General features: G+C 38.0%; 1 protein-coding gene across 1 annotated transcript in view; it reads left to right on the top strand.

The window, feature by feature from the left end:
- LOC119409075 (cationic amino acid transporter 2) overlaps positions 1-11,692 on the top strand; it is a 13,456-nt gene extending 1,764 nt beyond the window's left edge. Inside the window, exons 3-12 of the mRNA XM_037675935.1 lie at positions 1,230-1,385; positions 2,683-2,848; positions 2,970-3,106; positions 5,464-5,686; positions 9,245-9,381; positions 9,455-9,557; positions 9,641-9,774; positions 9,875-10,041; positions 10,146-10,254; positions 11,513-11,692. Of these exons, the coding sequence (XP_037531863.1) occupies positions 1,230-1,385; positions 2,683-2,848; positions 2,970-3,106; positions 5,464-5,686; positions 9,245-9,381; positions 9,455-9,557; positions 9,641-9,774; positions 9,875-10,041; positions 10,146-10,254; positions 11,513-11,643 (1,463 nt within the window). The 3' untranslated portion in view covers positions 11,644-11,692. The remainder of the gene's footprint in view (positions 1-1,229; positions 1,386-2,682; positions 2,849-2,969; positions 3,107-5,463; positions 5,687-9,244; positions 9,382-9,454; positions 9,558-9,640; positions 9,775-9,874; positions 10,042-10,145; positions 10,255-11,512) is intronic.
- The last annotated feature ends 658 nt before the right edge of the window (positions 11,693-12,350 follow it).

The raw sequence follows: 12,350 nt of genomic DNA, 5'->3' as shown, positions 1-12,350 counted from the left end.
TAAAATGTAAAACTAAAATGTAAAACTAAAATGTAAAACTAAAATGTTAAACTAAAATGTAAAACTAAAATGTAAAACTAAAATGTTAAACTAAAATGTTAAACTAAAATGTAAAACTAAAATGTAAAACTAAAATGTAAAACTAAAATGAAAAACTAAAATATATGTCAACAAAACTTAATTAGCTTGAAGATCTTGCAGAGTTTTACCAGCGTCATATCTTCTTCTTTAAGCTTGAACAAAACATAGCTCTCCATTTCTACAGGCTAAAGTCTAGCCTGCTAACTGTACCTCTGTTGTGTGTGTACTGTACATTGTTCTGTTTTATGTTTTATGCTGTTAATAAAGTATTAAAAAAATACACACACACAAAAAAAACAAAAAACACTTCCGGTTTGGCCTAATACAACCCCGTTTGTTCAAATGTTATTTCGGCCACTTTTGCTTTGGCTTAATGCAATTTTGTTTTTTCAAATGCAATTCCTTTCTTTCAAATGTTATTCTGGCCACTTCTGCTTCGGCCATTTCCACTTCGGCCACTTCTGCTTCGGCCACTTCCGCTTTGGCCACTTCTGCTTTGGCCACTTCTGCTTTGGCCACTTCTGCTTTGGCTTAATGTAATTTTGTTTTTTCAAATGCAATTCCATTTTCTTTTCCAAATATTATTCCGGCCACTTCTGCTTCGGCCACTTCTGCTTCGGCCACTTCCGCTTCGGCCACTTCTGCTTTGGCTTAATGTAATTCTGTTTTTTCAAATGTTGTTCATTTACACTTCAGGGCCACTGTATCTATCAGATGCATGCGCTCTTTGTTTAAAAACTGCAGTGGTAAATAAATTGAAGAAAACTACTACTGTACTTAAAGAAAACTACTTTTATTTCACAAGATAAGTTAAAATGTTTTTTGTTTCACTACCTGGATTTTAATTTTCCTATTTTCACCAGTCATTTTTTCATTTTAAAAGCTGACAGTTTTCCTTTTTTACGTAAAACAATAATATCTGTACAAACGCATGCACGATCAATTATCAGCTCTTATTCTCTAACTTTATAACCCGAGCTGGAAGCAAATTTTTCAAGGATTTCTTTGTTTCTGAAAAAGTGGTGTATAGTTTATGCTAAACACGTGACAACACAACAAGCAGGAAATGTTTCTATCAAAGGCTTTCTGTTTATGGCTGCAGTTAAACGGTGACATGACTTATTAGTTTATGGCCTGTTTTTGATTAGGAACATCCAGTGTGGCCCTGGCGTGGAGCGGGACATTCGATGACCTTATCGGCGGAGTCATATCTAAATATTTTAACGAAAATGCAGCCATGGGGCTCCCCGGCCTGGCCCCTTACCCAGATGTCTTTGCAGCTTCCCTCGTCATGCTACTTTCAGGTACACACTTTAAAATGATAATAGAAACCGTTTGAAGAACATTTTGAATGAAGCTACTGTCCAAATGAACGTTCTTCATTAAAACCCAGTAAGAACTTGGGACTAACTTTGCAAAAGTTGGCAAAACATTAAAAGGAACTGAGACTAAAGAAAATCTTTAAAGCTGCTACCAGGGGTTGAATAGGGTCACCGTGGTAACCACCCACCTTCAGACAGAACAACAGATGACTACAAAGTCAGCCTCAGACAAACTGCTGCTGTGCAAAAACTATAAACTGTGTCAAACAAATTCTTAAACTCTCAGCTGCGAAAGGCGGTTTCTGCATCTGAGGCATTTGATGTAAAATATATCTCAAATCAATAAGCAGTGTGTCAATGTCCTGTCGCTAATGGCTAATGTTTGTAGTTTTCAAGATGAGTGTTTTTCTGGACTGGATTTTGACATGGCAACCCAGTTTTCAATAGGAACCTTTCTTAATACACACGTTGGCACGTTGCTTAACTTTCAAGTTTTTGAGTTCACAAAGTTTATATGTATGCATTTATGGTGGCAGCCATCTTGAATTTGGACTTGGCAACCCAATTTTCAAATGGAAACTTTCTTACAACTGGATGTAGCCACAAACCAAAATGGAAGTACAGTAGATATATAGTGTATTTTTCAAGCTACTCTGCTCGCAACATGCACGGCCGGACAGACGAAGTGCATTTCCAATTCCCCCTCTTCGCTCCGTGACAGGGACAAAAAGAGCCTTTCACGTTGGGTGACAAAGATGCCTACGTTTTGATGATTAAACTGTGTAAGACGTGTTCAGATTGTGGAATTAAGAAGCATTTGTTTGCACATGTAAAGTTTATACACCTCCAGGGTTAGTGTGACATCATCACACTATAAGTTGAACATCTGTGGCCAAATATTAAAAAATCACAATATGTAAGCTCTTAACAGTGTGAAAACCTTTAGAGATATCAAAACACCAGTTCAGCCAGATGTTGAACTTTTACGTTTCTACTGTGAAGTTTGTCTGAGCGGTAGACGTCCAGAATGGCTGGGATTTCTCAGCAAAATGCTTTTGCTGTCCAAGGGGGAATATTTTAGGGTTTTTTTTGTGAATTTTGTTACCAAACACATTTTAACATTTTGATTTATTTTGTGCATGGGTTTTATCTAAGCTGTTCAAGATTTAACAACAAAAATCATGACGGAAGTAGAATAATAACAAGTTTTTCCAGTATGCACACATTGACACCCATGACAGTTTTAACATGTCAATAACATTTCATCTTTTATTCAAAGGCGTATTGGCATTTGGGGTGAAAGAGTCAACAACCATCAACAAGATCTTCACAGCAGTCAACATCGTGGTGCTGCTCTTTGTGACCATCTCCGGTTTCATCAAAGGAAACATCTCCAACTGGCAGATCAGCGAGGAGGCGCTGATAAACGCCACGACAGAACTCAAGTAAAGTCAAAGAGACATTTTCACCCTGTCACTGTTTGGGTGTGTCCACTATCACGCCTTATCTGTGTCACTTTTATCTAAGTTTTTAGTAATTGTGTGATAATGGTTTCCCGTCACGTAGGAACCTGAGCTCTACAGTCAACGTAACGAGTATTTATGGAGTAGGTGGATTTTTCCCGTATGGGTTCAGCGGTACCCTGGCTGGAGCTGCGACATGTTTCTATGCATTTGTTGGATTTGACTGCATTGCAACAACAGGTAAAAAGAAAATGGAAAAACGCTTCATTCGACCTCATGAAAAGGCACGTTTAGTAATCTAAACTCACTCATAAAAATATGACAACTCCAATTACCATAGATGATAAATCTCCTGTTGTTCCAAGTAAACTTGAGTAAACTTTGGCAATAAAATAGCAAAACTGTTGTAATAAAGTGCAATAAACATGCAACGTTTGTAGGCCTCTGTAATGTCACAGTGGCTTTTTAACTGCTTAAAACTATAAACAGTGATGATAATTAAACCTTATTGCACTTTTCCCAACAAAATTACAACGTGCTTTACAAGTAAGTGCGGATGTGTAGAACAATAATCAGCAGTGCCTCTATGGATCTCACTGGTCGAAGAGTGCATATCCTGTCAATAAGTCTAGGATTTTGATTTTAAAACACAAACATTTAAATATCCTGATGCATGCTCAATAATCCAGGTAGAAAAATCCAAAAAAGTTCAATCTGGTCTTCTGGACAAATCCAGAGGACCAGATTGAACTTTTTTGGACAAACATTTAAAGCTTTAAATGTCAGAAGTAACACTTCAAAATCAACATGACATCTAACAGCCAGTGTAGGAAGGCAAGCACATGGAACATGTTTTGTTTTTGTGTGTCTTTTAGTGTTGGGTATGAGTCTATCTGAAGTATTTTGAATTAAATCGTTGCAGATTGGAACATGGGGCTCCAACTGATTTTTGTGAAGGCAAGAGCAGTTAAAAGGATGTGTAACTTGTTTTCAGTCAGTAGTTTAAAGAAAAAACATAAATAAACCTGATTTAAAAAATAGTTTAAAGCTGGAAAAAAAAAATCTTAAGCACCAGACTGCTAGATTAGTCTAGCATCTGAGCTATTGTTTCTTGAATGAATTGTGGGTATTTGATTTAATAATTAAACAAAAAAAATAATAATGAAAGATTCACAGCTGGGGAGATTTATTTAAGCAATCCCAACAGGGTTTCACACAGTTCAGACAGCCTGTCTTTCACTGAGGGAGTAGCAACACTTGCATACGTTTCCCAGTTTGATAAAAGATTATACTCTCAAACAAACATCCGCTTTACAGAATTTCACAACGTTGGTAAACATTCTGACTCAAACCAGGAGTTACTGGGGCACGGTGGCCTTGACTAACCATAAAGTTTGTATTCATCATGACACTTCTGTTTCATTAGTAATTTATGGCCTTTGCGATAAATCGCCATGTTTATAACCAACAATACTAGAAGAATTTTTAGGGGGTGGGGAACAATCACAATGACCTCAGAATAATCATCATTAAATTTGAGGAAATGCTTGACCATCTAAAATTTAAGTTAAAGGTTAAAACGAGCTGTAGGATCGGAAAAGACTGAAGAGAGCCAAGGACAGAACCCTGGGGTATACCACAACTTAGCCATGTAATTGATGCTATGAAAAAGACTAAAAGAACTAAAGAACTATGACTAAGCTAAAAAGAACCAAGACTAAAAGAGCCCAAACTGACCTGTTATGTCTATCAGCACTCATTAAGTCATTAGCCTTGTTGATAAACTACTACCCCGTAATATTGTTGGCCTACGTCACAGTGATCTATGTACTATGGAGCAATCTGGAACCAAACGGAAAGCTGTTAAAAACACTGTCATCATTCATAAATGACAGGAAGTGTGCAGTAACTACTTCTGTGGAAGTAGACAGAAAATACAGATTACTCTGTAGTTACTGAAAATAAAAGAGAACCAAAGTGGGTTTCTTTAACAGCTGATAATGTGATGGATGGATGGATGGTTAAATGATTGGGTTTTTAATTTTAGAGAAGGGTAGGGTAGGGTGGCCATCGTTTGGTTTGGGGGTTTGATCTCCAGTCCCTGCAGCGTAACAAATTGTCCTTAACACTGTACCCCAGCGCACTGATATCCTTATCAGTGTATGTGTGAGAACATAAAACAGTGCTTTATATAACATAAAAACATGTAAAAACATAACAAATAAAAGCATGGCATGTGTGTGTATGTGGGTGAATATGATTAAGAAACTCTGTAAAGCGTTTTGCAGAATGTGGAGAGCTTAAAAAAATGCACGTAACAAGTTGTGGACATTTTATTTTATTTATTGAGTGAGTCAGAAAATCTAAAAGGCAGCTCTGTGAAAATGTATCGCTATCTACTTTCTGATGGATCAAGTGTGTTATAGCAGATTTAGTCTTTTTTTCACTGTGATGAAGCAGACATTTCATACATTTTTAGAATAGTATAATCAATTTGTTAAATTTATTTTTGAAGTTTTAAAGAGTAAACGGTCCTAAAGTAGCCTTCACTATCTTGAGCACCAACCTGTTACAATTGTCTTTTTTTTTTTTTTAAGGTGAGGAGGTGAAGAATCCCCAAAAGTCTATCCCTGTGGGCATTGTGGCTTCTCTTCTGATCTGTTTCTTGGCCTACTTTGCGGTGTCTGCTGCCCTCACCCTGATGATGCCCTACTACATGCTCAATGAAAAGAGCCCCCTGCCTGTGGCCTTTGAATACATCAACTGGGGTCCTGCTAAATACGTTGTGGCCGTGGGATCACTGTGCGCCCTTTCCACCAGGTCTGTAACAGCAGTGATGACTTCTGATATGGGTGATATAGACAGCTGCCCAGGGTGGCATCTCGTCAAGGGCAGCATGAGCGCCCGGCCCCACCCCCACACTCAAAAAAATAAAACGCATTATTTTATATAGCCTGTCTAGCCTACCTATTGGTTTCCCATCGCTCAACTGTGGGGAGTGGGTGCCCTTCACCAGGTGTAGGACGTATTGCTGCTGAGGTCTGACACACAGGTTGTGAAAGAAGGGGAGGGGGATTCTCTCGTCTCCCTTGTTGGGACAGGAATGCATCTAATGGCGCGCCTATAACACAGTTAGTTCACTAAGTAAATCACACCATTGATTGGTCTCAAGCAAAACACATTTCATTCATAATATTGTCAATATAGCCACTATTTCAGCTTATTTGTGTGAAATTGCTGAAAAAATATTACAAAATTAATCTGCACACCGAGGAACGTGAATCCGTTTAGGCCTAAGATGTTTTGACTCAAATTGGGGGAGTGCCGGTTACACACATGGAAGATGGACAAGAACCGGTCAAAGCCATCAGGTGCCCAGTTTAGGAAAAAGAGAAAAGAAGAAGAGGAGAAATGTGCAAACGGTAAAGGTATGCAGCTGTGTCGTCTCTTGGAGCTTGAATGGTGTTATAGACTATAACCTGTTGCAAGATAGGCCTTCTATTAATAAGTTTAATTCAATTCAGTTTATTTCTATTGCGCCAATTCACAAAAGAAGTTGTCTCAGGGAACTGAACAGAAACATTCACATACATAAAAAGTCAACTAGTAAAAGTTATTTAAGTAAGGAAGTCAGCAGACTGTGTTAAGTCTTGAGTTTAACAGCTTAGGACAACATGATTTTTATCAGAAAATATTACGGTTTTGAAGATTATGATTAAAATATTAAGCTACTATAATTACTAAAGGCAATGATCTTGTGATGTAGCTTGGACCGTGTTGAATAGCCACTTAAGAGATGTTGATTTATCTCCTACTCTGAATATTTCACAAACTGGACATATACCTGTATGAAGGCTTGTTTGTTTTTGCCTTAGTTGTTAGTCATTTGCTATGTCAGTATCATCCATACAACTGCTGAGCAGATTTCATATGATGACATTATTGATGATGGATAATTATGTGGCACGTTGGCTCAGTTGGTAGTGCTGTTGCTTCTCAGGGAGAAATTCACCAGTTCAAATGCCAGCCCAGGATTTTCCTTGTTTGTCTCTATGTGTCCCTGTGATGGACATGTGACCTGTCTATACTATACCTCGCCTCTTGCACAGTCACTGCTGGACATGGGCACCAGTGACCACCATGACCTGAAAAGGAAGAAACGGGTAAAAATAATGGATGGATGGATGGATGGATGGATGACTTTGCATCAAGGAAGGCAAGAAGGGTCAATATTTAGGTGGCAGTGGTGCAGTTTAATCTGTATATCTTGTTTGAAAAGAAATAGTGTAGATGCGTTTATTAAAGAAGGGTAAGACTCTACATGAAAATTGTGCAGTTTAATTTGTGTCTAGAAGTTCAATAGTGTAAATTGTCTTATTTAGAAAAGGTTCAGATCTTCCTTAACAGTTGTGCAGAGAAATTTGTGTCTAGATCAAAGTGCAATTGTAGTGCACAGATTTTCTGGTGTTCTATTGGTGCAATTTAGAAATGCTTTATTTTAATTGTATTTATTTTCTACAGTATTTGTTTTTTGTATTTGTATACTTTTAAATTTATGGTATACAATATTTTATGTGTCTTTCTCTGAGCATTTATAGTATTATTCTAGTTTTTGAATCATTCAGTATATTCAAAGAAACTTTGTGTGTCTGTGATGGTACATGGTAATCTAATGTTATGGCACAGCAAAGCGTGTCTGTGCACCCAGGGATGGGATGGGGGGAATTGGGTGTTGTGGGCTCGGTGGATGGATTGTGGGGGTCTTTTGTTCGCCCAGGACACCAAACAGTCTAGGACCACCCCTGTGTAACAGAGTACACCTGAGGTCATGTCTTCGTTAGCATTGAAGCCCAAGGAAAAACCTTTCGGAACTGCTGTCATTCCCGTGGACTTTTTCTTTAAATGTTTATTCTCATATTTAAACGTCAAATGAACTACTAGATGCATCAGGAACACATACTCCTTCATTTGGATAAACTCACTCCTCTCAAATGTATTTAAACTATGGTAGTATTTTTCTTGTGTTGGGGGTTTGTCCATAATTACCAGCAATCATCAGAAACACCATCAGAAATAAAATGATCCACAAGGCTTTGTTAATATAGTTTAAAAAAAAGAAAAGTGTTCCAGTCAGTGGCCAGTATTTAGCTTTTTTCATTGTTCTGTTAGCTGCCACAGGCTGTAGAAACAATTCAATTCAATTCAGTTTATTTATAGAGCTCCAAGTTGCAACACAAGTCATCTCAGGGCACTGAACAGAAACATGCATATATATAAAATAAGTTAACATTATTTATCTGAGGAGCAGACTGCTTTGAGTTTAACTCCATCACAGACTTTCATCTTGAGCAAGCACGAAGGCGACAGTGGAAAGTAAAAACTCCCTCATGAGGAAGAAACCTTTAGCAGAACCAGACTCAGGACAAGCAGCCATCTGCTTTGACCGGCTGGGTTAGAGAGGAACAGGAAGGAGGACCAGATACACAATGGCAGGTCAAGAATCACGTTAAGATAGAAATAGTATCAAATGAAAACAATTCAATTTTAGCTAATCATTTAAGGAAATTAGTTCCATTTTTCCTCTAGTAGTCTAAGCCTATGGCAGCATAACAAGACAATCCTAACTATAGGATTTATCAAAAAGGAAAGTTTTAATCCCAGTCTTAAAACTGGACAATGTGTCAGTCTTACAGACAGAAACTGGAAGTTAGTTCCACAAGAGAGGAGCCTGAGAACTGAAAGATCTTCCTCCCATTCTGCCTTTGGAAACTCTAGGAACCACAAGTAAGCCTGTAGACTGAGAGCGAAAGACCTTTAAGAAATCTTGGAGACATTCGCTGTTTTGATTCCAATAAGACAACTTTCATATCAGTTTGTTCAAAGGTCAAGAGAAAGAAAAGCCTCTTCTCACAGAACAGTTCTACAATCTTTAAATAGTTGTTCATAAATCACTGTGTCTCCCATTTCCTTTGACAGTGTGAACTTTCACATATGAAGTGACACGGACATGGAGGGCATTGAAACGTTTGTCAGACACCTTTTACTTGTGGAAATTCCACAGTTTGCTGGTCACAAAGACATCTGTCATCACTTTATCACACTCGAGCTGAAACACTATCTTACCCTTTTACACACTGACCATGACTTCTCTGTCACTGCCTCGCTTGGAGGCTCAGAGGCATAACGGTGCAGGTTGACTTCAACTGACTTATTTTGCCTTGGACTTTTTATAAATCACACCAAGATGGCAAAATCATTCTGAAATGGGCTAGTATCATTGATTTTATTGAACAAGAAATGCCGGAAACTTATTGTTTTTCTGTTGATCTGTTTGTAAATGACAAACAAACTGATGCATAGTTGCTCTTGTCTGTCCAGTCTTCTGGGTGCCATGTTCCCTATGCCTCGAGTTCTGTTTGCCATGGCAAGAGATGGACTGCTGTTCCACCCTCTGACTAAAGTCACTGCTAAGGGTAGTCCTGCTGTATCTACCATCGTATCTGGAACTGTGGCAGGTACAGAAACTGTTGCTAAGGTACCATGTTTCAGATAATGGACTTGAAGTGACCCATACTTTTATATCTTCAGCAATCATGGCCCTCCTGTTTGACCTGGAAGCCTTGGTGGAGATGATGTCCATCGGTACTCTGTTTGCATACACACTTGTGGCTCTTTGCATCCTTATACTGAGGTACATTTAACTGCTTGACATTTTTAAAACCTTTTGTTCCTTATTTTGTAAATACAGCATCTTAATTTTTTTGTATAAATAAGGTACCAACCGGATGCATCTGAAGACTCTGATCTGCAAATCAAAGAATCCAACTCGAGGTTTGGCTTTATGAAGCCTTCCTCGTCTCCCAATTCTTCCACGGCACGGACCGTCACAATCTTGACTGTAACCTCTGGTAACTAAAGAAGTGAATAATAAAACATTTGGGGCTCTTTGTTTTTTTTTTTTTGTGAATTGTATACTAAACTTTTTGTGCCTCCTGTGTCCCTCTGCAGTTGTGTTTGTGGTTGCACTTTGCCTCACCTTGACTCTGGCCATCGGTCCTCTGTCTCGTATGGAGGCATGGAGCATAGTGCTCATCTGCATCTTTGCCGTTATTCTTCTGCTCATTCTGATTTATATCTGGATGCACCCACAAAATCCTAAAAAGGCTTCTTTTATGGTGGGAGTATAACTATTCAGACCATTTAAGTCAAACCTGATAAGCATGTTTTAAATTTTAATAAAAATATTAATAATGATGAACATAATACTCTTTTCTTACAGGTACCCTTACTCCCCGCTCTGCCTTTAGTGAGCACTTTCATCAACGTCTACTTGATGGTGCAGTTAGGATCAGCCACATGGCTCCGATATGCCATCTGGATGTTAGTTGGTAAGATCATTGTTTTTAAGATTTATAAGACTTTATCATCCTGACTGCTGAATTATAATGGTAACACATCGGGTAGTGAAGATATTCATGTGCCATTGGAGCATAGCTACATTGTGGTGGATACTGTATGTAGTACAGCTGTGGAGCAGTAATATGGCAGCCCACTTGGGACTAAAAAGTAACAGGTTCAACTCCCTGCTAGGCCACATATTCTTGAGGACGGCGCTTGTTACCTAACTGCTCACAGGCGCTTACATAGCTGCCTTCTGCTCCACTTAGGTGTATTCCAGCATAATGGTTCAAATGCAAAGGAGAAATGTCATCTTTGTAAGAGCACATACAATGATTGTTAGGGAATTTTTGGTTGATGTTTATGGATGTTTTTAACTACTATGACTGAGAATGTTAACTCTGCCCATGAGCCATATGTTTGGGTTAATAGAGAGCTGGATGAGGAGCTTGACACTCCAAGGATGCCTCCGAGTGTGTGAGCTCGGCTGAACTGATGAGCGTATAAAAACAAGCTGCTCACACTGCCCATGGCAGATTCTTGAGACTGGGCTTCATGCATGTACTTCCTGTATATCTGTGTAACCTGTCCTGAAAATCTGTCCTTGCAATTATAATACCTGTTAAAAATCTTCTCCTGCCGTCGAGTGCGGCTCCTATTGAGTACGTGAGATGAAGCGAGAATATTTTTCTCCAACAATGAGGACAATACAAAGAACTTTCAATGGTGGTGAGGGCTGCTTCTTGAAATATACCAGCGTTGTTGTAAACTCTGACCCTGATGACTCAGTGCGCTTTTTGCCTAGATGGTGCCCTTGTTGAAACATTTTCTTGAGTATTTGTAGATATTCTTGGAAATCTGAGTTAATATTGGAGCACTGTTGAGATCTAGTTTCTGCTTTGAAGCAAGCTTTCTAGTAAGGCAGACATTTGATGCAAAACGCCTTCCAGTGCACCACATAAATGCCTGTTTGAACTCAGGAGAAACTTATAGCAAGAACTTAAGCAAAAACCATTTCAACAAACACTACTCACCATCACATAGCTCTGCTCCAACAACTCTGTATACCTTTGTTAACAGTTGTGGTCAAGAAATAGCTTTCAATAATAACCAAGAAATTACCAAGATTTTTCTTTACATTTACTGCTTTTCTCATTCACAGTGGCAGCCGAGCAGTTTTATCTCCCATTAAAGGTTTGCACGTAAGGATTGTAGGACTTATGTTTTATCTTGTGTTTCTCTCTGCAGGGTTAGTTATCTATTTTGGCTATGGAGTCTGGAACAGCGTCCAGAGGAAGCGTCTCAGGGCCAACCAGACACCCATTGAAACAATCAGCAGCAAAACAGAGAAAGACATCATAAAAGAAGAGAAATTCTGATTTCAGGAGTAGAGAAGGCCGATAAACTCGAATGTTACATTGAGTAACTGTTCTTAATGTGTAGCTACTGTTCTCCGTGTATCTAAGCTGATCCAGCCCTAATGTTTGAGACCAAAGCAAACGTACAGAGCAGTGACCTTACTTGGTAACATTTTTTATTTTATTTTACCAAACTGCAATTTTATCACATCTTTGTGATCTGTTGTGTATCAGCATATTTCCTGTCAAAAAAAATCTAAAAACTTTTACATAATTTTTTAGACTTGTAACATTTTATAAAACAGAAATAGTTGTTAAAGTCATTTTGCACTTATTTAAACTCAACTAAATTATTTAAAATACTCTGGTCTGTTGCTTTGATCAATGTAAACACTTGCTCAGAGACTTTGAATCTACTCCTGAAATATTTGCAGTATGTGTATATATTGAGGTATATACAGTATGTATATATATGTGTGTGTGTGTGTGTGTGTGTGTGTTTGTGTGTGTGTGTGTAAATATATTTTAAAACATGACATTCAATAATTAAATGTTATCTGAGTTAATTTAATCATCATTATTAATTTAAATTATTAGATGGACGCTTTGAAAATATCAAAATAAAAATGTTAATTTCAGAAATATGTCAGCATGTTTAAAGTTGTTTGTTTTGATTATTTTGTGTTTTTGAATGTAAATATGGAAAGTTTACACATTTGCTAATTTTT

The sequence above is a fragment of the Nematolebias whitei genome, chromosome 4, assembly GCF_014905685.2.
Source record: "Nematolebias whitei isolate Nwh7 chromosome 4, NemWhi1, whole genome shotgun sequence".
Taxonomy (NCBI): domain Eukaryota; kingdom Metazoa; phylum Chordata; class Actinopteri; order Cyprinodontiformes; family Rivulidae; genus Nematolebias; species Nematolebias whitei.
The sequence above is the reverse complement of the archived record's forward strand: the minus strand, read 5'-3'. Positions and strand labels throughout refer to the sequence as shown.